The 25018-nt window shown below is 37.4% G+C and overlaps 1 protein-coding gene across 1 annotated transcript; it reads left to right on the top strand.

Moving 5' to 3' along the window:
• Nucleotides 1-1430: 1430 nt before the first annotated feature.
• On the top strand, nt 1431-15966 carry LOC145624393 (RING-box protein 1a-like). The gene is made up of 5 exons (XM_081677421.1): nt 1431-1664; nt 1769-1819; nt 1921-1980; nt 15443-15514; nt 15627-15966. The coding sequence occupies exons 1-5, from the start codon at nt 1544-1546 to the stop codon at nt 15662-15664; spliced, it is 342 nt and encodes a 113-aa protein (XP_081533547.1). The 5' UTR covers nt 1431-1543; the 3' UTR covers nt 15665-15966.
• Nucleotides 15967-25018: the final 9052 nt, after the last annotated feature.

Consider the following 25018-nt stretch of genomic DNA (forward strand, 5'->3'; position numbering starts at 1 on the left):
CTCTAAGAAAAATTTATCTCTTATGAACTTATATGCATCATACAAAGTTGTTTAAGAATCAATTAACTGTACTAAAATGAGCTGGTATTAGGAAGAAAATGTTTACAATTTCTCAACATTATTTTTTTTTTTTGAAACCATAATAATTCAAAAGGAAATATACTCTTTAAGTATTAGGTACATACTCCATAGTAACAATACTTTTAAATGGGGGTTTATAAGTTATAAACTTATGACCATTATTATATTTTCTTAAACAAATGGTCATCTTAAGTTCTAAACCACTACAAAAAGAAAAAGGAACCAAAAAAAAAAAAAAAATCCCAATGAATAGTATATCGATTCAATGTATCTGAGCGGTTTATTACAATATTGCTACAACAAAAAATAAATTCCCTTTGTGCATCAGATTAAAAATAAATTTCCCAAATACTGTCCATATAGGTTCGGTGTTAGGCGTCAATTTTTTTACTTTTGATTCAGCTTAAAACTACTTAGGCCAGTAGCGGTTGTAGCTTTAAAACCGATTTCAAAAAAGACACCGCCTTTTACTATTAACAGGTCTCCTTGCCTCCTTTCTTTCCTTAGCCAAAAGCTAAAATTGTTAAATTCAAAGAGATCGATTTCAATAATAACCGGTCTCTTTTCCTTTTTTAAAAAAATAAAAATAAAATCATGAATATTATTAGCGGTTTTAAGCTAGACCAAATACTAATTCTACATGGACAATACTTTGAGAGTTTGTTTTTAAAGTAGTGTATAATGACAATTTATTTTTGTTTCAACAATATTGATAGAAATCGCTTGTGTTTTTCTTAAATATGCAATAATGGTGAGATAAATAATCCAACTAAACACAATTCCCCGTGACATAACTCATTCACCTTTTTTATCAAGCCATGCCTATTTCCCATGCCCATATTGGTTAAGCAGAACACTCCCTACATTGCACACAATACCACCAATTTCTAAATGAAATGGGTTAAGGTTAACATCTTAGGTCAATGTATCAGGTTTAGGTTTGATTTTAGATCAATTTTAGATTGTGTGCTAAACCGCTAGTACTACTGTAGTTTAATATTAGATTATTAGTAAGGACGTACGCTGCAAAATATGAGAATTATGTCAAATCGCGTCAAATTTGAATTCAAATAAGGTTGAATTAGATTTCTCTGAACAATTCCAAGTTGTCCCATTGGTTAGAGATTGTCACTACTACTTTATTTGGTTTATTTAATTTTGACCGAAATTAGTTTATTCGAATTTATTTCATTTTATTTAAACTAATTTTATTTTATTAGAATTTTCGGAATTGATTTTGCTTTAACTTATTATTATTTTTTTTAATAAAAAAAAAAAAACATTTGTACACTTATTTTATTAAGATTTAAAAAAAAAAAGTTAAGAAATTTTAAATTCACAAAACTCTTAAAACAAAGTCTAGACTATTCAGTACACGACTACACGGTACACCGTCTTCTTCTTTGTTAGAGAAAATCAATCGTAAATTTTCTCTCTCATCTGAAAGTTGTTCGACAAATCAATGGATTCCGACGTAGTTATGGTTCCCGCCGGCGAGGGTTCCAGCACCGCCGGCCCTTCTTCCAAGAAACCCAAACGTTTCGAGATCAAAAAGTGGAACGCCGTCGCTCTTTGGGCTTGGGGTAATTCTACTCTTCTTCAACCCTATTTTTCAATTTCCCCTAATTTCTCCCATATTTCCGATTGATTCATTTCAATTTTTCTTTCTTCTTTCTTCTTTTTGCAGATATTGTTGTCGACAATTGTGCTATTTGTCGTAATCATATTATGGATCTTTGTGAGTTTAAATTTTCAATTTTTTGGGCGTTTTCGTTAGTTAGGGTTTACGTTTTTGAATCTAATTTTTTTGTTTGTCTTTTGATGATGAATTGATTTTAGGTATTGAATGCCAAGCTAATCAAGCTAGCGCTACGAGTGAGGAGTGCACTGTTGCCTGGGGTATGATTTTTTCTCTTTTTTAATTTTTGTCGCAATTTTTATGGTTTTTGTTTTTATTTGTTAGTTTATGGAATTGTAATTTGAATGTTATAGCCAATTTGTATGATTCTATTGTCAAATCTTTGAAAATTTTAATTGCAGAAAGAATTACATCTCTACTAATTGATTTTGGTTTTGTTGATTAGTTTTTTATGCTTGTTGTGATCCTTGTTTCCTTTGAACTCCGTATATTGTTGGATTATGTTTTGACTGTGTCCGATTATGGTGAATAGTGTATTCCTCTAATTCGAGCTATTCTCTTTTTCGTCCGAGTACCAATTTCTGTATTTCTTATTGTTTTGATGTTCGTATACTAGATAAGATAATGGTTGTTGGAATGTTGATCTTACATTCTTACCTGTTGCCTTGAGTATCTTTAACCATTGACCTTTGTTCCTGCTGAATTCTGCTTCAGTTAATGTCTGAGGGCTGATAATGGTTTACCGTCCAATTGCTCACCTACACAGCCAATACAGATTAGCTAGCCCGGGGGTTATCCGGGAATAACCACTCCGATGCTAAAGTCAGTATCTTTGTGAGAAGAAAGTGAAAGAAGAGAGAGAGTGTTTAAGAGAGAGAGAGAGAGAGATTCTACCTTTGAAATGAGGATTTGCTTGGGTATTTATAGGAACACAACCAAGCAGGTGCCACCTATACAGATAGGTGGCACACCGACCTTGTAAATAGCAGGTGCCTACGCGGCACCAAGCAACTCTCCACGTGTCAGAGGGACATGCCACGTTCCGAGAAGCAGCTCTCCACGTGGTAGAGACTGATGCCGGTAAGGACATGAATTATTCAATGATTAACGAGGGCTTTAAACTGCAAGGCACTCTTTTACCGGCATATTATAAATGCTACCGGTATACCCCGTACAACTAGCCCCCCAAGTGAGGACGTTAGTAAAACTGACGTGCTTACTTGCGATGGAACACAGTGGTGGTATGCACAATATGCCATACAAGAATGATTAGAAAACGAAAAAAATCTATGATTTGCCCCCCAAGTGAGACAATTGACGATAGTACTTTGCTCAATTAAATATGAAAAAATCTACGATTTGCCCCCCAAGTGAGCGAATTGACGATAGTACTTTGCTCAATTAAATATGAAAAAATCTACGATTTGCCCCCCAAGTGAGCAAATTGACGATAGTACTTTGCTCAATTAAATATGAAAAAATCTACGATTTGCCCCCCAAGTGAGCAAATTGACGATAGTAATTTGCTCAATTAAATATGAAAAAATCTACGATTTGCCCCCCAAGTGAGCCAATTGACGATAGTAATTTGCTCAATTACTGAACAAATGCCGATAGGACTTGGCTCAATTAAATATGAAAAAATCTACGATTTGCCCCCAAGCGAGCAAATTGACGATAGTAATTTGCTCAATTACTGAACAAAATGCCGATAGGACTTGGCTCAATTAAATACGAAAAAATCTACGATTTGCCCCCCAAGCGAGCAAATTGACGATAGTAATTTGCTCAATTACTGAACAAAATGCCGATAGGACTTGGCTCAATTAAATACGAAAAAATCTACGATTTGCCCCCCAAGCGAGCAAATTGACGATAGTAATTTGCTCAATTACTGAACAAAATGCCGATAGGACTTGGCTCAATTAAATACGAAAAAATCTACGATTTGCCCCCCAAGCGAGCAAATTGATGATAGTACTTTGCTCAATTAAATACTTAAAACCGAAAATAGGAGTTAAAACGATTTCACACTTATTTGAAAATTTATTCCCCAGGATTTGGCGGGAAAATGTAATAAAGTAATGGGGCGCGTGTCAGTCATCGAAGTAGGGTGTTTTCGGAAAGGCGTTTTATTACAGCCGTTGGATTGCATGCAGTAAATGTCACATCAACCGCTTCATTTGGACAGTAAAAATAGCTAATTTCGTACTTTTAACTCTTCATTTTCTTTGCGAAAAAATTTCGAAAAATTTCCACTTCAGTGCGCTCGTATTTCGCACATATTTCTGGGATTCAAGAGTCGAATTGTCGAAGGTTTGCTCAGCTGTGTTGTGACGAGTGTTTGTAAACGGAGGACATTTAATTCCGGAGTTACGCTTTCAGGAGTTGAGTTCAAAAGAGGTAACAAACCCTAAATTTCTTTTCGATTTCTCGCTGGTTTGTGGTTAAGTAGATTTGCGTTTATTTCATTATTTGTAAATGTCTGGGCCTGGAATGCATGCGAATACGGGTAAAGCCAATGAGGTTGAACTCTGTACACCCTTAACTTCTATAGAAGAAAGAGAAGCTTATTACCGTCATAAGTTTCTGGCTGACGCCGAGAAGGCTTTGCGTCCTACCAACCTCGATATCCCAGAGGACACAGAGATTGCCGACGTTGAGCCTATTAGCGTTCAATATCATTTGAGATCAAACTTGGATTTGTTTAATCAATACGGCACTAATATTGACAGGATGCCGAGAACCAAACATACCAGTTTCCAACGTGAGGTTGGTGAGAGCAGTAGACCCTCTGTTGATGAAGAAGTTGGTGACCCTGGGCATGAAGCTTCGGATATCCGAGAAGAAGATATCCGGTCAGTTGAGGAAAGCCTAGAACGGCAAGAAAGTGGGGGTGAAAGCATCGGTAATGAAGATGATGCAGAGGGATCAGAAAATCTTGGGGGAGGGGGAGATGACGAGGAAGAAGACGACGAGATCGACGAGGAAATTGCTGCGGACTTCAATCTTGCTGCTCAGATCGCAGAAGAAGAACGTCTCGACGAGGAATATGATTCAGATCAGGATGATCCAAAATATCTAGAACCCCAAGAAATCCCTAGCAGTTATGAGATAAATGAATGTGTTGTGGATCCGGTATGGTTGCAGACAGCGACTGAGAAAGACTACTGCCAGCATGGTAAACGCTTCTACCGTCTACCTGACGGATATGAACTCAGATTACCAGGCGAAGGTCAAACGGCCTTGGATTGTCCTCCCGGCCACATTATCGTATACGCTAAACATTTTGAATTTGGTTTACGGTTTCCACTTCATCACTATATCGAAAAAATATTTCGGGCTTGGAATGTATCTATTGCACAGTTAACGCCTCCAACCATCCGCAATATAGTCTCTCTTGTCTGGGTCATGATATTTATGGACTTTCCCCTTACCTTGAACCTTTTTAGGAGGTTACACTGGATAAAGAGAGATAGCCAATCACCTGGGTGGTGGTCTCTGTTTACTGCTCCCGGGAAGTGCACTGTGTGGCCAAAGTTGACGAGTTGCAAGAACTGGAAGAAAGAATTCTATTTGTTGAGTGTTCCCGAAGACTTTACCGTCCGTAGGAGATTTCACCACCCTCACAGTATGTTCGAGACCATACGGTCGAGAGCATTAGGAAAAATGGAGAAAAAAGGTTTTAAGTGGTTTAACTGTACATATGTAAATGTTGGTAAGAAGAATAAAGCTGTTCCGGGGGTGTGGTTGCCCCATTGTAATTATATACTGGGCAACGCCCTTCTATCTCATGCCGGTCTCTGCCATACCGATGCATTTGGTATGGAAATGTTATTAAATTATATACATTTATTTATATTTATCTTTACTGTACTTGCACTTTGCCTTTGGAAATAATTTCGATAAGTACCTTGCCTGTTGATTCTGTTACCTGCGTGCGTGTACTTTACTTAAACACATTATATATATATATATATATATATATATATATATATATATATATATATATATATATATATATATATATATATATATATATTTTTTTTTTTTAGGTTTACCTTTATAATGTCTGTTTTTGATCACATCGGGTGTGTCTACCGCCAGGTATTGACAAACTCTGACTTCAGCCGGCTAGGGTTGCATCCTGACGGGCGAGTGAAACAACAGTGCCCAGATCGGCCAAGGAAGTCTTACGACACCCTTCCCGCCTTCGCCACCAGAGCCTCGAAAAGAAAAAGAACGAGAGTACAAGATATGGCTCCTACCGAACGTGCTACCAAACCTCGCACCCTAGCTTTGAAAAGGGGTGGAGGAAATGCGTCTAAGAGGACGTCTGAGTCCTCCGACCGAGAGCAACAAAAAAAACAAAAAGAGCATGATAGTGAGGTGGCACCCCTCGAAAAGGATGCACACGGGACCTGGCCGGAAGGGGTCGTTAACTTGGAGGACGAGACCGAACCCAATCCGCCGAAAAAGTTGACGGTCACCTTAAGGGACCCGACTGCCCCTAGCGCCGGCAGTAGCGGGGCCAGAACCGACCAGCTGGCCAACATCGATAAGCCTCCACACAAGGAGACTCCAGCGGTCCTCTCGACGCGCTCTGGCGGTCCCAGCAAGAGCGCTTTCATCCCTGCTCTTGTTAGTGATTTCATCGAGATTTCGCATGTTAGAATCCCGGAAGAAGTCGCTGAGGAGTTGGCTGTACCTTTCGGTGCTGCCGGTGACCCATGGCATCCCCGAATCAACGTTAATCGTGGGGAGTCCGTTCTCAGTGACGACCCCGACCCTAGCACTGGCGGGAGCATGGGGTGGAGGATGCTGAAGGACTTGGCAACTCCAGCCGACAGGCAGCCAATCGCTTTGCTGCTCCCTGCAGCCAACTGATGAACAATATGCTCCAGGTAAGACAACGCTCTTACCTGTACTATTAATAATAATCATTTTTTTTTTTTTTTTTTTTTACTAACGGCAATTTCTGTTTATCGTCAACTAGACCGTCAATTCTGCTATTGAAGTGGTACATATGTACCAGTATTATCAGCGCGCCGCTGATAAAGCTGAGACCAAGCTGAAGAAGGCTGTCGACGCTTGTAAGCTCGTCATCAAGGAGCGCGATAAAGTTAAATCTGATATGAAGACCTTGCAAAAGCAAATGTCTGAGCTAAACAAGAAGCTGACGGACCAGGAGCAGTTACAAAAGAAGGTAGCAAGCCTCGAGCAGAGTCTGAAGGCTGAGAGAGAGGCTAAGGCAAAGCTGGTCAGCAAAGTTGAGGAAATGGAGCGTGATTAGCCGGGAGTCAGGCGCCGGGCCGTTAATCGGTTCCTGCAGACCGACCTTTATGCCAACTTGTTGGTTGACCGGTACACTGCCGGTTGGGTCTCTGCGCATCGCTGTGTGTGCAAAGCTGAGGGGTGGGATTCGACGAAATGGCAGGCCGTCGAGAAGGCTTTTAATCAAGAAATGAACCACTCTCCTACCAGCTGTGAGAGTGAGTACTTTGACGAGCTCCCCCCGCATGCTGTGATAACAAACTTAGACCCACGCGAATTGCCAGAAGTAGAGTTCGATGACGGCCTTATCAGTAGCCCTGTTACCACTCATGCTGGTAAAGATGGGTCTGCCGGTACCTCCAACAAAGAAACTGTGAAAGAGCCCGTTAACGCGGCTGAAGCAACAAAGGAGGCCGACAGGAATTAACAAGGAAGGCAATCATCGTTGGGCTTTTATGTTTATGTTTGTCTGTATCTGTTTCTGTGTTCAAGCAATTATATTTGTCTGTACTATGCAACATTTTTCTTTTGAGTACCTTATCTGTGTACGTCTGTATTTACTTCTTTACCATAATTCTTACCGTCGTGCGTGTTTTGTTTACGCTATGGTCGTTACTTACCTTTTAACTGACAATGATCGCATTCCTTGAATCGTTTTTTAGTTATTCTCTCGGCTTTTAACCCGAATTTACGTTTTTCGGCATTTCAAGGCTATAGCTTTCGATATTTTCAAATTACACCTTACCAATAATACTTTGTTATTGGTATTTTCGAGTTACCCCTTACCAATAATACTCCCCGAGTTTTTCGGCAAAATTTATTCGTAAACAAATTTTGGGAAAACTCTGTAATGCCTGTATTGAATATTAGATGTGAAACATACCGAAATAAAGTATCCAACCTTTGTCAGGCTGAGCAAAGGCAGTGGATCAGACCGCACTTTCAACTCCCCTTGAGGTCCATTATTATTTTATTTCACTATTTTCCCTCACTTGAACGACCGAGTCAGCTAGCTAGGCTGTGATCAGATCGTATCGAAAGTAGGCAGAGTGATTGTATTTCATAAGTATCGAAATAGGTTACAATGCTGGTAAATGCCATAAACATACGTATGACAACATGTCATCAAAATTTATACTACATAAAATAGAACACATTCAAACTTCACATGAAATACTTCTTTAACACACTAGCGTTCCAAACATTCTTCAGGGGTACTCCTTCAAGGGTCATTAGCCGATAAGACCCTTGCCGAAGTGTTTCATATATTTGGTAAGGCCCCTCCCAGGTTGCAGTAAATTTACCCTCTGCGTTTCCTTTGCCGGTTGCAGCCGTTCTACGCAGAACTAAATCACCATCTTCCATGGGCCGATAATTGACGCGCCGATTGTAAGCGTGGCTCATTCGGTTTTTGTATGCCGCAGATTTTATGGCAGCCGTCAGCCTTACTTCTGGTAGGAAATCCAATTGATGTCGAAGCAACAAATCATTTTGACTTTCGCAGAAGTGTTGTACCCGAAAAGTAGGTAGTCCCACTTCCGCCGGAACCACTGCCTCAGAGCCGAAAGCGAGGTTGAAAGGAGATTCCCCCGTAGTTTCTCCTGTTGTCGTACGGTTCGCCCACAAAATCTCAGGTATCAGATCCGCCCACAAGCCTTTGGCGTCTTCTACTTTTTTCTTAACTGCCCCTAGTATCTGCTTGTTAGCGGCCTCAGCCTGGCCGTTTGACTGCGGGTGACATACCGCCGCATACGCAAACTTCACTTTGTGTATGCTTAGAAAGTTCTTTACCGGGCTACAGTCAAATTGTGATCCGTGATCAAACACCATTGCTGTCGGTAATCCGAACCGCGTAAAGATGCTTTTCCAGATGAACTTTTTTACCTCATTCGCTGTAATCTTTGCTACCGGTTCTGCTTCTATCCATTTGGTGAAGTAATCTATCCCCACAATCAAAAACTTACGACCACCTGTTGCCGATGTAAACGGCCCTATAATGTCCATCCCCCACTGAGCAAATGAGATTGGGTTAAGAATAGGTGTTAAATCATTTGGAGGTTGATTAATCACCGGCCCGTATTTCTGGCATTTATCACATTTTTTAACGTATTCCATGGTATCTGCATTCATTGTCGGCCAACAGTAGCCCCGCTTCATTGCTTCCAAGGACATTGACCGACCCCTGCATGATTACCGCAATCACCCTCGTGTATTTCTTCTATCAGTCTTGCCGACTCATAAGCCGTTATACACCTTCGCAACAGTAACGAAAACCCCCGTTTATACAACAAACCTCGGAACATGATAAACCAGACGCTATCTTTCTGGACCTTTCTTGCCTCCGTCTTATCGGCAGGAAGGACATCATGTACCTTGTAAGCCAAGATATCGTCATACCATTCCCGTCCCGCAGCTGTACAGTATACATCCTTAGGAGGTTGTTCATCAATACTTCTTTCTTTCAAAACCTCTACCATAACCGTCCTCTCTAAGTCATTGAAGCTTGAACTTGCGAGTTTAGCCAATGCGTCTGCCTGTGTGTTCATTGCTCGAGGAACCAACTTGATTTCGAAATATTCCAGACCAGACGTAAGACTCTTGAGTTTTGCCAAATATGCCGTCATGCTCGGCTCTCGAGTTTCGTAAGTGCCACTGAACTGATTTGCTACTAGTTGCGAGTCAGTTGTCATCACAATACGCTTTGCTTCCGCAGATATGCATAGCTGTATCCCTGCCAACGCTGCTTCATATTCTGCCTCATTATTCGAGGCTTTGAACTTGAACTTAACAGCATACTCGAACACATCTCCCTGGGGAGAGATCATAATTACTCCAGCTCCTGAGCCGGTTGAAGCAGACGAGCCATCAACTGATACCTTCCATGTGCCGGTACCATCCTCCTCTTCATAATAAGACGTTTCTACAATGAAGTCAGAGAAGGCCTGGGCTTTGATTGATACTCTTAGTTTATACGTAATAACATATTCAGACAGTTCAATAGCCCATTTAAGCAGGCGGCCAGACGTTTCCATCTTTGATTCGTTAAGATATCAATTGCATGTGCATCAAAGTAAGGGCGCAACTTTCGTGCGGCCACAACTACTGCGTACGCGACCTTCTCTACTAACGGGTACCGTCTCTCGGCAGCATTTAAAACGTGGCTCACGAAGTAAATTGGCAGTTGTGTTTTTTGCCGCTCTACTAGGAGCACCGCTGCTACCGTCTTTGCTGACGCGGAGATATAAAGCTGTAATATTTCTCCTTGTTCCGGCCTTGCGACGGTGGGTAAGGACCTCAAGTGATTTTTCACAGCCTGAAACGCCTTGGATTGGTCCTTCCCCCATTCAAACAGCTTGTTCTGACGCAAGATCACGAAGAACGGTAAGGCCTTATCAGCTGACTTGCTGATGAATCTCGTTAACGCGGCCATTCGACCAGTGAGCTTTTGTACATCTTTTATGCACTTCGGTTCTGGTAAACTAAGAATCACCTCAATCTTATCGGGGTTAGCGTCTATCCCCCTTTCGCTCACCATGAACGCCGAACACACACTTCTCTGGGTTTAACTTCATCCGGTAACGTCGAAGAGTTTCAAAAATTTCTCTCAAATCGGCGACGTGGTCTGTAGCCAAACGGCTTTTCACAATTGAATCATCCACATACACTTCTACATTTCTTCCTTTCTGGTTCGCAAATACCTTGTCGACCAGCTTTTGATACGTAGCCCCTGCATTTCTCAATCCAAACGGCATAGCCCTGTAACAGAAAACTCCGGAGTCGGTAATGAATGCCACCTTGGTTCGATCCGGCTCATATAAGCTGACCTGATGATACCCGGAGAAAGCGTCCATGAAGCTCAATAGCGCGTGACCGGAAGTTGAATCTACCAATCTATCTATTCTCGGCAAGGGATAGCAATCTTTCGGGCAGGCTCTGTTCAAGTCCGTAAAGTCCACACACATTCTCCATTTCCCTGACGGCTTCTTTACCATAACCACATTTGCTAACCATTCGGGGTATGTGCAAGGTTCGATAAACCCTGCCGCTAGCAATTTATTCACCTCTGACTGAATAGCCTCCATTTTCTCTGTTGAGAAGTTCCTTTTCTTCTGCCGAACAGGTCTTGCTCTCCTGTCGACATTTAGCTTATGTACTATGACGTCGGGATGTATCCCGGGCATCTCGTCTGCCGAGAAAGCGAATACGTCAGCACTTTCTCGCAACAATTCTACCAAATGGCAGCGCGTGTCGACATCCATATCAAATCCAACACGCACTACCCTACCGGGCACTCCAGGCTGCAATTCGATCTCTACAGTTTCGCCTCCTGGGGAAGGACGTGGCGCAGTTACCGGCCGAGTATCAAAATTTTCCACAGCCAAGTCATGTGTGGAGGGAATTCGTTCTCGCTTGGCTGGTGTCTGCTCACAAGTTGGCTGTCGGCCTGACTGCTTCAGTGCTGAAACATAGCACTCTCTTGCCATAGTTTGACTACCCCGTACGCGCTCTGTCGTTCTCGCGTTGGATACGTACACCATTGTTAAGTGGTACGTTTGAGACCACAGCTTGCATGTCATGAATTAGAGGCTTACCGACAATGGCGTTGTAAGCGGATGGCACATCAATCACCAAAAACTCCGCCATGACATCTCTTACTGCCGGACCCTCTCCCATTCGAACATGAAGAGCTATACTACCTTCAGGTCTTACCGTTGATCCGTTGAAACCTATCACGGGATAAGACACTGGAGTCAAGTATTTTCGGCCAATCCTCATGGCATCAAAAGCCCTAGCAAACAGGATATTTGCGGAACTTCCGCCGTCAACGAGTGCCCGCTTGATATCTGCTCCGTTTACCGTCAATATCAGCACCAACGGATCATCATGAGGGTAAATTATTCCCTTAGCATCCTCCTCCGAAAAAGATATCAAAAGCATGGAAGAAGGCCGAGGTCGTTCCTCTATGCTCAAAGCATTCACTAGGTGTCGGTATTTCGACAAACTCTTCTTCGCCCCGCTTACGGAACCCCCATATACTGGTCCTCCCGTAATAACATCGATTGTTATTTTGCGCCCTGTCGGATTACCTCCCTGTCTGGATGTTTCTGCATGATTCTGCCTGTAAGTATCATCTTGCATTGATGAATCTCCCTGCTTTCGGTACTCGGTTTGTCTAGGCTGTGAATTTTGCTGCCTGCTAGGACCTGCTTGAGTACGATACTGGGATAATCGCCCCTTCCTTATGAGATCTTCAATGTTCTCTTTTAACTGAACACATTCTTCGGTGTAATGACCAACATCTCTATGAAACATGCAATATTTCTTCACGTCCCGGCCCTTCGTTATCATTGGTGCCGGCCGACTCCAATCTTCTCTATTCTGGTTTATTGAATATATTGCCGCTCTCGGGGTGTTTAACTGCTATAACGACCCAATCCCCTTGTCGGTCTTCCAGATCTCTGCTGGCCTTGCGGCCTGCTTACCCCACCCATCTGGGAATTTGGGCTATTATCACTTTGCCTTCTGGAGGGCGGCCTGCTTACCCCACCCATCTGGGAATTTGGGCTATTATCACTTTGCCTTCTGGAGGGCTGTGCTGACGATATCTGACGGCTCGTTTTTAGCAGTTCCTCACTTTTTATGTATTCATGAGCCTTGGCAAATGCTACCCCTAAGTTTGGGAAAGACTTCCGCGACATGTATTTTTTGAAGTCGTTGTCACCCAGCCCATTCATCAACGCCATCACGGCAATTTCTTGCTGCAATTTTGGTATAGTGTTAGCCTCGTTATTGAAGCGTTTAATAAAATCTCTGAGCGATTCCTCCTTTTGTTGCTGAATAGCCATGAGCTCGCCAGATGTCCTTTGTCTCGCACTGTTACTTATGTACTGACCTGTGAACAACTCCACTAGGGTCTCAAAGCAGTCAATTGATCCCGGCTCTAAATTGGAGAACCAATCCGAAGCTGCGCCGGTAAGAGTCGTAGGGAAAACTTTACACCACACAACATCGGTGTCGGTATATAGCAACATGTGACTCTCAAAAGCAGCTACATACCGCTTTGGGTCCCCCTTACCGTCATACGTACAGGACGACATCTTTATTTTCTCCATTTGTTGGTCAAGTACCTCTTGCGTGAACGGAGATATTCTGGGTCTGATGATCGCCCTGGCTGCCCGCCTTTCCAAGCCACTGGAAACCTCATGCCGATAAGAACCTGAATCCCCCACCAAGGCGCCTTGCGTGAGTTGGCGCTCGGCCGGTATGGTCTCTCGGCCCCGGCTTCTTGACGGTTGTTGTTGTCCCGCCTGATTGAACTGACTCTCCAGGTTCACTATCAGCGGCTTTGTCGGTACATCACCCCGTATTTCCCCTGCCGTTAACTCGGCTTCCTTTCTTTTCTTAGACATAGCCCGCATGACCTTTGCCGTTATCTCTAGCTCCTCCGGGGTAAACCCTTCCAAGGGATCTGGGGTTAATGCTCTATTACGGTCAGGCGTTATGGGCATGTTCGTTGTGTTACCGTGAAGGAGATGAGTTTCATCCTCGACCACGATTTCTGGTAGTACGGTTTTATTCGTGTTAGCATTAAGGTTATTGTTATCATATTGCCGGTTATCAACCTCTGGTACTGGTACTGTAGTTTCCTTACTTCCTTCCATGACTGTGAGAGGTCCTTTTGGACGATAGAAGTTATTACTAGCCCCTCCTTCTAGCGCCAATTGTTCCTGCTGAATTCTGCTTCCGTTAATGTCTGAGGGCTGGTAATGGTTTACCGTCCAATTGCTCACCTACACAGCCAATACAGATTAGCTAGCCCGGGGGTTATCCGGGAATAACCACTCCGATGCTAAAGTCAGTATCTTTGTGAGAAGAAAGTGAAAGAAGAGAGAGAAAGTGTTTAAGAGAGAGAGAGAGATTCTACCTTTGAAATGAGGATTTGCTTGGGTATTTATAGGAACACAACCAAGCAGGTGATAGGTGGCACACCGACCTTGTAAATAGCAGGTGCCTACGCGGCACCAAGCAACTCTCCACGTGTTAGAGGGACATGCCACGTTCCGAGAAGCAGCTCTCCACGTGGTAGAGACTGATGCCGGTAAGGACATGAATTATTCAATGATTAACGAGGGCTTTAAACTGCACGACACTCTTTTACCGGCATATTATAAATGCTACCGGTATATCCCGTACAACCTTGATTTGGGAGGTCATATAGTTTGTCAATCAGACAGTTGAGTGATTTTCCTGTTTGTCATTTAGGAACTTTTTTCGAAGTTGGAGACACTAAATTGTCAGTATGATGAAATGGGACTTTAGAAGTGATTACTGTTTACTTGTGTATTTAATCTAAGGGCTACACACTTAATTATGACTTATGGTGCATTTGAGATTTTTGTAAGGGATATGTCTCACCTAGTTTTGGTAGATACAAGTGAGACCTTTAAAGACGAATGAATGTTGGAAACTAGGTTGACATAGGTCATACTTTGATATTGCTAGGACAGTTATGTTGGTTCATTGAAGTAGCTGTTATGTGTCGATTCAGTACTACAATATATTTCAAAATTTTACATCAATAAGCAGATAAAAAAAAAAAAGGTTTAATGTAAATTTAAGATCATTAGGACGGTTGAAGTTGACTTCCTTTACCTTTATTCATCAGAATCTTCAAATGCTGGTTTCTTAAGTACTTAAAATCTACTTTTCTGGGTTACGTATAGATTACCGTTGAAGCGACCTTTTATTCTAAGGTAGTAGTTGCTGGTGTGGCTTAAAATGTCTATGTCTGGGAGTAGATTGTCTTCTGTTTTAGAGTTTATGAGAAAGGATCTTAAATTTTTTATAATATCATCCAATGGTCCAAGAAGTGATAAGCCTTGTTAATTTGTTATATTGTTGGATAGTTTTCTTTTTCTTTATGTGGCCTTCTTGTGATGTGGGAAAGATAGTGAAAATAATCAAGCTACTTTTGTTAGTGGATACAATTGTCCTTCATATTCTTATGGAGCTTTAGTTGAGAACTTGTCATCGGTGTGCGATCCCTAAGTCCAATTCCTCAGATTGAATTTGTAAACCATATCTTTAAACTGTAAACTTTTCACATGACCATCATTTGATTAGTTCCTGATGTCAAATATATCATGACTGTGATGACTCAATTTTATAACTTATGCGCTGTCATTGTATTCTTATGGCTCTAAGAAGATTAGAAAAAACTTGTAAATCTTCAAATTGTAAATGTTTCATGTGCCATTATTTTATTAGTTATTGATGTCAAATATATTATCTCTATCATATATCTCATGGGCTGTCATTGTATTCTTATGGCTCTAGGCAAAGGAGATAAACTTTGTAACCTATTGTTCTCTATTATTTACTGATCACTGGTGTTTATGAATCTAATTTGCTTCTCTTATTCTTTTCATCTTTTGCACTTGGTGGCAGGTGTTTGCAACCATGCCTTCCATTTCCATTGCATCAGCCGTTGGTTAAAAACTCGACAAGTCTGCCCATTAGGTATGTGGTGCTGTAGCCTGTTTACTTGTCTCTGTTTATTGCCTTTCTGGTCTTTTCAATCTTTGAAATGCTTAGACAGCTGAAGGTTTCTCCTTTTGTTTTCTGTGTGCAGATAATAGTGAGTGGGAGTTTCAGAAATATGGCCATTAGTTTTGGTTTTGTGGAATGTGTAGAGCGGCTTTCTTCAGCTCATTTGGGGATGGTCAGTGGAGATTTTGTAACCAAAAAAAGAAAAAGTTAAAAAACGGTTTCATCAAATTGTCTCTTTTTTTTTTTTTTTTTTTTTTTTTTTTTTTCGCGGTTGAAGTTGTGAAGAATGTTGTAACTTTTCCCGAGTTGCCTTGAAGTCTTGAGATTACATGCTCTGGACAAGCACTTGGTCATCTGTGTAACCTTGAATCTGAAATTAGATTGTTACTACTTATGGATAAATGATAATGATTCCCATGCTATCCTTGAAAAGTTGAAAAGCTGCTACATTTTCTTTTCCATTTGATCAATGTTACTACTACTCTGGCTTGGATTTAAGTTAGACCATCCCCTGTAATGGTTGAAAACCATGAAGATTGGAGAAGTGTACAGCGTTACTGTTTTTTTTTCTTTTTAAAAAAAATATTAATTTATATTTAAAAAAAATGTCGTACCCAGGCCGTATGCCCGTATCTATACCTGAAAATTTTTAAACATGCCGTTTTCTATCCTTATTTCGGTCCCTGTACCTATATATGTCCCCATACATTATCTTGTATGAAGGAGTATGGAATGTTATAGGGAATGTAAGCACTAATAGATCACATTAGGTGAAATTTGTTATATACACTCAGGTGTATCGTACATACACCCAACTAATTCGAGGGTAGTTTTTGCTCTTCATTTGATGATTAAATGAAAAACAATCAAGAACTACTTGCATACATAAGAAGAGTAATGAACCAATATATGAAATTAGATAATGTGATTTAAATAAATCTAATCTTTGACCGATTTATTTTTAATAATCTAATCTTTGACCGATTTATTTTTAATAATCTAATCCTTTGATAATTCCACAATAATACAAGCTTTACGGGATGTTTTATCAGACCAAGCAAGTCATTTAACTTATAACATTAATGGCTTGTGATTTATTGAGCTGAATTGAACTGAACTGAATTGTTTATTACGAAGTATGAGGTAAGAAAATAAGGAACTGAACTGAACTAAACAGATTGGAGCTGAACTGAACTGAAATTAAGTTGAAGAGAACAGGCCCTAAGTCACCTGCCACGTGTTGCGTTATCATTCGTCCAAAAAATATTCTCAGTTTTTTTTACAAATATTGATTCAACGAAAAAAAAAAAAACATTTTCCCCTTTCTTTTTGTTCCTCCTCCCATTACCTGCCACAATTTCAAGTCAAATTCAGGCTGCCTCCTTTCCCACCCAACTTCCCTTTTCCTGCCACCTTCTCTCCCCGCCCCCCAGTTCCCTTTTGGGCAACCTCCCACACCCTGCCCCTTTCTCATTCCCTCTCTGTCATCTTTCCACCACCAACCACCCATCCATCAAAGATGGCTTAAAGATCGGATTATTCAAATCAAATTTGGAAGGATGGTGGGTGAGTAGGTGGTCGATGGTAGAAAGATGATATCTAAATTCATTACTCAGACACCAAGTATTAGTTCTAAGTTCTACTTCAAAACACGAAGTCACTAAAAAAAATCTTTAAAAATCTTTAATTTTAAAACACGTCAACTAGAGGGAAAAAATCGTAAATCCTAACATCTTATGCGGCTTGTTTCTTCAACTTAACAAGCTCATGCCCTAAATAAGTAACTTTCTGCAGAAATCAAAACAGGAAAGATGAATCTACACCATGATAAAGTATGAAAAAAAAAGGTAAAATGGAGGATATGTCATTTTAAGAATGACAATTGTTGTCTTCAAATACGAACAACAAAAAAGAAAGTTTTAAACTAACACTTTTAATATAGAGTTCAATCCAGCATGTAGTTAAACAAGATAATAAGAGCACAAGCATGCTAATTATTTCAATATTATTGTCAGGATTTGTCACTAATACGAGACACAAATTCAACAAAATTTACCACCATAAGCCAACATAGACTTAAAATCATAGCATTTAACACAATTAATTAAACTAAAATGATGATAACACACGTCATAATACTCGGAAACCTAACCAAAAATTTATGGCTAATCCAAAAAATCAAGACGGTCATCACCGTTGAATTGACAATAAGGAATTTATCGGATTTCTATAACATTATTGTTTTTAATTATTTGGTTAGCCGTCAAAAAATCAATCAAATTAACCTCAATCATGATTAGTGGTTAATCTAACATTTTATACAAGTGAGTTCAAATTAAATAAATTAAATTATAATTATTTATGTATTAACAAATTACATGAAACTACTTATATATTATATAATAATTAATAGATTAATCATAATTTTATATTACTTTTTTCATATTAAATAATTTAATGTTAAATAATCTGTTATTTTTTCGTCTTTCAAATATTTATAACAAGTTTTTTTTTTTTAAAATAAAGTGGGTCAATTATCACATTATCTTGAACATAAATTTGATCATAACATCGTATTTGGTTTAAGCCCGGCGTCTGATATCAATTTCACGATTGCTTTTTTTTTTTTTTAAATGGAATTAAAAGAGAATTTAAAATTTTTTGGAATTATCTAATTTTAGCTTTAATAATTTCAGGAATTATCTAATTTTAGCTTCAATTGTTAAGTTATGCCAAATATGTATGGGAAATTCTCAATGGTACTCTTGAAGTTTCTTTCTTTCTCAATGGTAAACACTAAAAAATTAAATTATCAATGGTAATCTTAAAATACTAAAACTAATTTAGTGGTAACAATAATGATATTAATACATAATTATTAGTCTAACCCTAGTTAACTAAAGGCAAAATGACTAATATAACCCTATTAATTAAAAAAAAATTAAAAACCCCAGGCCAGCCACCCCAACATCAACCCCAACCCACTCCAGCCCCCAACTCCCTAGCAGCGGCAGCCGACGACCCTCTCTATGGCAGCGGCGGCCACTTTCGGTGCCCTAAAACCCTCCCTTCTTCATCACTATCTCTAATTTTCCAGAAAACCGCCATTTTCATCTTGTTCTCTCTCCTCAATGACTCCACATTCCTACTCTCTCGATTCCCATCCAAATCCTCTGACTTCGTCGAAAAAAATTTCGTCGCCAATTTGACTAGCAACTGAAATCCCCAACAAATTTGAGCCAAATCCTCCCTAATTCGAGCAAATCCGAGCAGAAATTCCCCATTCTTGAGCAAAAAATCAAACCTAAAACCCCCAGAAATTTCGAACCCGTTCTAAACCCCCATACCCCAGCAAATTTCGACCCCAATCCAACAATTTCGAATCCCAAAACCCAACAAATTTGATCAACAACTGAAAACGCATGTTGTCGTCGACCCCAATCAAATTTTTCTTTCTCTCTCATCTGCTCACTCCCACCATCACTCTTCCTCTGCCACCGTCGTCGTCGCCCATGTCGCCAGATTCATTGAACACCGGCGCCGATTCCTCTACATGTAAGGTTTATTAGTATTATTTGTGGGTAAAATGAATTCGAGATATTTTATCAACAAAGCTTATTCAACAATGGTGGAAAGCAGTCGTGGGTAGGCAATGACAGGGATGGGTTGGGGAGGGGGAAAAAGTGGGTGAGTTTTTATTTTTTTAATAGGGTAGTTTGGACATTTCATTTTCCCCTCCCTTTTAAAATATTAACCATGGTTAATATTTACTTACATTTGTTAACTAATGTTACCATTGAATTAGTTTTAGTATTTTAAGATTACAATTGATAATTTAATTATATAGTGTTTACCATTGAGAAAAAAAAAACCTCAAGAGTACCATTGAGAATTTCCCAATATGTATATTAGTTATGATTTGACTGTATAAGTTATGTCAATATTAATGAACTCGAACTATATTTAATAACACATTTAATGATAGTATAATGTCCATTATTAATAGGGCATTGTTCACTAAAAAATTACTCCGTAAGAAAAAGGTGACAATTTTGAAAGCAAAAAACTACTCCGTATATGAACATAGAAAAATTCTTGATATTGTCAAAATAATTGAGAATTTTTTATTTATTTATTTATTATTATTATTATTATTATTATTATTATTATTATTATAATTTTGTGAGAAGGTAAGAATATATAAATATTAAGAAACCCTCCTCACAAGCAGAATTTTAATAATGAGGATATAGTAGACAAAAATATAAAATACAAAGATACAATGTAGAACTTTGAAGAAAAAAAAGGATATTACGTAGAAAAGTGAAAAACCGAGAATATAAGGTTTAAAAAAAAAAAAAAAAAAAACCGATGCTTCAAATAAATAAATAAATAAAAGGTAAATAACCGAAATACAAAAATACTTGGAAAAAATTAAAATTTTCTTTTATATAGAAAAAAAGGACATATTAATTATTGATCAAGTGATCAGTGACTTAAAATTTAGTTATGGAGACGTCGGGCCCACTCACGCAAAGATGCCCATCCTAACATTTTGCGGCTATAAAACCCCATCCTCTCCCCAAAAATATACAAGTTTATTTGCTCCCATAAAACTAAAGTCTCCTTAATAAATAAATGGCTTCATTTTACTCCGATGCCTTACTCCACAAACAACCCCTTACCACCCACTCTACCACCATCACTTGGCCTAACCGCCCGAAGATCCGTCTACGTAGACGTGGGCGGAGGCTCCCAACAGTCCAACTAGGCACAAAGAAACGTCGTCGAGGCATTTTCCTAGCGCGATTTTTAAGGCGTATACGTGTTAAATGGCTAAAGTTGCAACATTCTTGTACGTTAAAGAAGCTTAAGAAATATTATCGGTCATTAATAAAGGATTTAATTGAAGCTAGTGCATCAGCTGAAGCTTATCAACAAAGAGTTTTTATGGAAACCTCTTTTGCTGTTCCTGTTGTTGGAGTTTCTTTGTCTACCTATCATGGTGGTATGAGCAACCCCAGATCCATTTTAATGTGATCAAATATTTTTCAGATCTTTAGTATTTAATGTGAGTTATTACAGTTTTTAAAATTTTAAATTTTGTAACGGTTTGTATTGGAATTGCAAAATGTTATTATTTTAACATGTATATATTGATATTATGATTAAACTAGTCCTATATGTTACTCCATATTATATTGGACTATCAAATGAAATTTTAATATTTGCATTGACATAGGGTAAATCGACTTATTTTTAGATCAAAATCAGTACTCCCTCCGTCCCTTAATACAATGCATATTTCTCTTTATTATGTGAAAAATAAATGCTCAAAAGAGGCATTGTATTAAGAGACGGAGGGAGTAGTAAGATAGAATTATATATTAATTTATTATGTAATAATCGAGAAAAGGCAAAGTATATATAGCTCTTTAGTTTTTTAAGCTTTCATTGATGGTCGTCCATATGCATACAATTTTGTGCTACGTAATAAAATAAAATATTTTTCAATGACAGCCTATTAATCAGTGTCATGTGTTTGGTTAGTTTTTGATGATATCTCAAGCCAATCTTTGACTATCAATAGTATTTAACTTCTATGGATTACTAATCAGAAAAATGACTATGTATGAGAAAATCTTTAGGAGACCACAGATATGTTTTGTTACCACTAATATATATTCAATGATGATTTCGTAATATTGCAAAACAAGGTGAAAATGAAATGTGGCAAACTAGTTTGAGCATCAAACTAATAAAAGGTCGTGTTATGCGAGAGTACGAGTATGATTGAAATTATATAATACAAGAGCATATATAATTCACATAATTAATGAATTAATGACTTCTTTTTCAAACAAAGAGGAAAATAATCAAGAAGGATCGGTTATAATAATGAAAGAAAGAAACAAATTAAAGTACATGCAACTAAATAAATTTTGTTTAAGTTATTATTTACGGAGTAACATCTACTGTTATAAAGTCAAAGACGACTGTCTGCAAATAACGCATGTACTTCACCTTTAAACAAATGCATGCAACACATGGTTGTAGATATGCTACATTAGTACATTGGCTAGATCGATGCTCAACAACTCATAAAGTCATAATTAAGCATATATAAAAAAATTTGATTAATTTCTAACATATTAAATTAATGACGTCATCCACCTGCTATTAGTTGGTTGATTATTTTAATTATGTAGCATGAAATTTTGTTATGCAATCAAACTCTTTTCGGACACAAATTAATTTGAGTAGACCCATTGATACTATATGTATTATCACCTACACTTTTGACATATGTATAAAATCATCACATATTCCACTATCATTATTGAAGTATATCCCTTAATTTGTTTTATTGCACTATATTATTATATTTTTTAAACATAAATAGTAGGTAGCAATATAATCAGCTTTTCTGTTTTTCATTGGAAGGCATTATTTTGCGGAAGCATCTGACCATCGTAGGTAGTGAATGGGTGCCTTTTGCGTTTCCCTGAAGAATTGCAGCTTACTGTTACAGCAATAGTTGTATGAATTAATTAGTACACTCTATTATTTCAATTCGTCATTACAATATTCCATTCAAGTTAATTGATGTTTTGAGCAATTATAGAACCGAAATTGTAAGCAAGGCAAAGATTATGCATTCTAATTGTTAATAAAGTTACGCTCATCCAATTATAGAGTTTGGAGTGATCAAATCTTAAGAGATTTCTAGGTTATAAACTTGTAAGTACGGAGTACTAAATAATGTTAATAAAATGTGTGTTAGCGTGTTGCTCTTGCTCTAGGATTAACTCAAAGTTGAAATGTTAACCAATTTTTTTTAACATAACAAACATAGGAAATATATATTATTCAATGTGTGTATCAATATTTAAAATGTGTATTATATTGCACACTAAAGCTAGATCCTAGATACGAATAGATCAATAGAAATATGCATGGCACTTTCGTACATGAGAAATTAATTTTTTGTAAGAAGATAAGCTTCGGAAGTTCGTGGTAATTTCGTTCAATTATGCTTGTAAACATGGCAAATCTTGTATGTGCGCGCAAATTCTTGAAAGAAGGAATGATAGATTTTATATTTGAGCATATTTCTTTGAGATTATAAATTAAAATCCTAGGATTTAGGAAATTTTGTACTTCATACATGCATGATATTGTAAAATATACAAGTATATATACAAGACAAAATCAATGATTTTTTTTTTTTGTTTTGTTTTGCTTTGAAGAAACAAAATCGATGATTTTAATACATGTGAATTGAAGTAAAATACAAGTAATGAACACAATGTATTAATGAAATTACAGGTTAGAGAAATACAAATAATGAACACAATGTAAGTACGGAGTACTAAATAATGTTAATAAAATCGATGATTATATTTGTTTTTATAAATTGAGAGAAATTTAGAAGATTCTCTCTTATTTTTTGAAAGTCAATTATTCCAAACAAGAACATTATTGTGAAACGGAAGGAATAATTTTTTTTATTTTATTTTTTAAGGGATTGTCTTTGTTAAAATTTATACAGAGTACCAAATTATCCGTAATTGACGTAGTAGAATAAAAGAGTGATTTTTACATGATTTATAATGACGAAACGCATATACGTATATGTTCCTTATAAAAGAGAAAAAATACAAAAGGCAAATTAAGAATGAACATATAGTTCTCGACAAGACGCTAAGAATTTCAGTTAAATGACTATGAATCGCAATAGAGGATCTTCACAAGGTCACAGCTAAGAGATTCAACAATTAATTTTATATACCCATCTAATTGATCTAAAGATAATATGACAAAATTTTGATCATTGCATATTAAATATGAATACAAATTGTAATTAGTAAACTATAGACATTAATACAATCTAGGTCTTCTGTCACCACCAATTTCTGTCTCTTACGATTGCAAGGGGTCAAAAATCATATTACCATCTACAAGAAAGCTATGATGAACAAGAAACATATATAACACCAATAATGCAAATATATGCGACGGTCCGACGGATGCATAATTAGTTTTCCATTATTTCTTTATTTATTGAAATAATAAATAAGGTCCTATTCTGTTCACCTTATTTCCACTTATTTCAGGGTTAATAAGTTCAGACAAGGGTTAATACTTAATAAGTACAGATAAGAAGTTCAGGAAAAATAAGTTCGGATAAGTTGTGATAACGGTTAATTAGGGCTACCAAGTTTAATTTATAACTAAAATAAATTCTAATCACTAGGTGAAAAAACAAAATTGGCACCGGTTCAAAACCGGTGGCATTGAGGGGTTTTGAACCGGTGCCAATTTGGGGGGTGCCAATAATTGCATGAAAAGTCACCGATTTGAACCAGTGGGAAAACTTGTTATTGACACCGGTTGCCAAAAATGCCCAAAAAAATTTAATTCAATGTTTTTGGCACCGGTTAACCGGTGCCAAAAGTGCCCAAATAATCAATTTTTTTTTGTCTTTTTTCACTTAAAAATTAAATCGACTAAAATAAATAAGAACATCAAAATAATAAATTGAATATCAATCAATATAATCGAAAATTTACAATATATAATTAAAAAAAAATTACAATATAGATCAATTACAACATATAATCAAAAAAAAATTACAATATAAATAATAAAAAAAAAATTACAACATCACAATAAAAAAAACCCCATACAACATCTAAATCAATATTCTTGCATCTTGATTCTTCGATTTAAGACTTAAATCAATATACGTGCACCAATTAAAACAAAAAAAATAAATCGATTAAAATATATTAGCTGCGAAAAAAATATAAAAAAAACCCAGAAAATTAAAAAAAAAAATCAGTTTAAATTTTAAAACCCAGAATATAAAAAAAATCGAATTAAAATCGATTAAAATGAAAAAAATCGATTAAAATAAAAAAAAATCAAAAATCAGTATAAAAAACCGAGAAAATAAAAAAAAAATTGAATTAAAATCGATTAAATAAGTTAAAATCCCAGAAAATAAAAAAAATTGAATTAAAATAAGTTAAAAAATCGATTAAAACAAACCAGAAAATCGAAAATCAGTTAAAAACCCAAAAAATAAAAAATAAAAACCGAATTAAAATCGATTAAAATAAAAAAAAATCGATTACAATAAAAAAAATCGAATTAAAATCGATTAAAAAACTCAGAAAATACCAAAATTGATTAATTAAAACCAGAAAAATCAAGAAATTAAACCCTGAAAAATAAAGAAATTAAACCTAGAAAAATCAAGAGAGGAGTTTTTGGAGAGAGCATAATTGCGTGAAATAGAGAGAAATATTTTGAATCTTTAATTGGTTTTAATCCACGATGAGGAGTTTGTGAATGAAGTTGTACGAATGTGAAGTGTGTTTTTGATTATCGAGTAAGGTGAAATGTTGAAGAGTCTTGTGAATTTCTCCTTTTCTACAATGTTTTAATTCAAAATTATTTATTTCGTAT

The sequence above is a fragment of the Chenopodium album genome, chromosome 3 (genome assembly GCF_948465745.1).
Source record: "Chenopodium album chromosome 3, dcCheAlbu1.1, whole genome shotgun sequence".
NCBI lineage: Eukaryota > Viridiplantae > Streptophyta > Magnoliopsida > Caryophyllales > Amaranthaceae > Chenopodium > Chenopodium album.

What these genes read in the sequence shown, in the direction of transcription:
- LOC145624393 (XM_081677421.1), top strand. Translation starts at nt 1,544, where the DNA reads ATGGATTCCGACGTAGTTATGGTTCCCGCCGGCGAGGGTTCCAGCACC. An exon ending in CGTCGCTCTTTGGGCTTGGG is followed by an intron (nt 1,665 to 1,768) that starts GTAATTCTACTC and finishes TTCTTTTTGCAG; the next exon opens with ATATTGTTGTCGACAATTGT. An exon ending in TAATCATATTATGGATCTTT is followed by an intron (nt 1,820 to 1,920) that starts GTGAGTTTAAAT and finishes AATTGATTTTAG; the next exon opens with GTATTGAATGCCAAGCTAAT.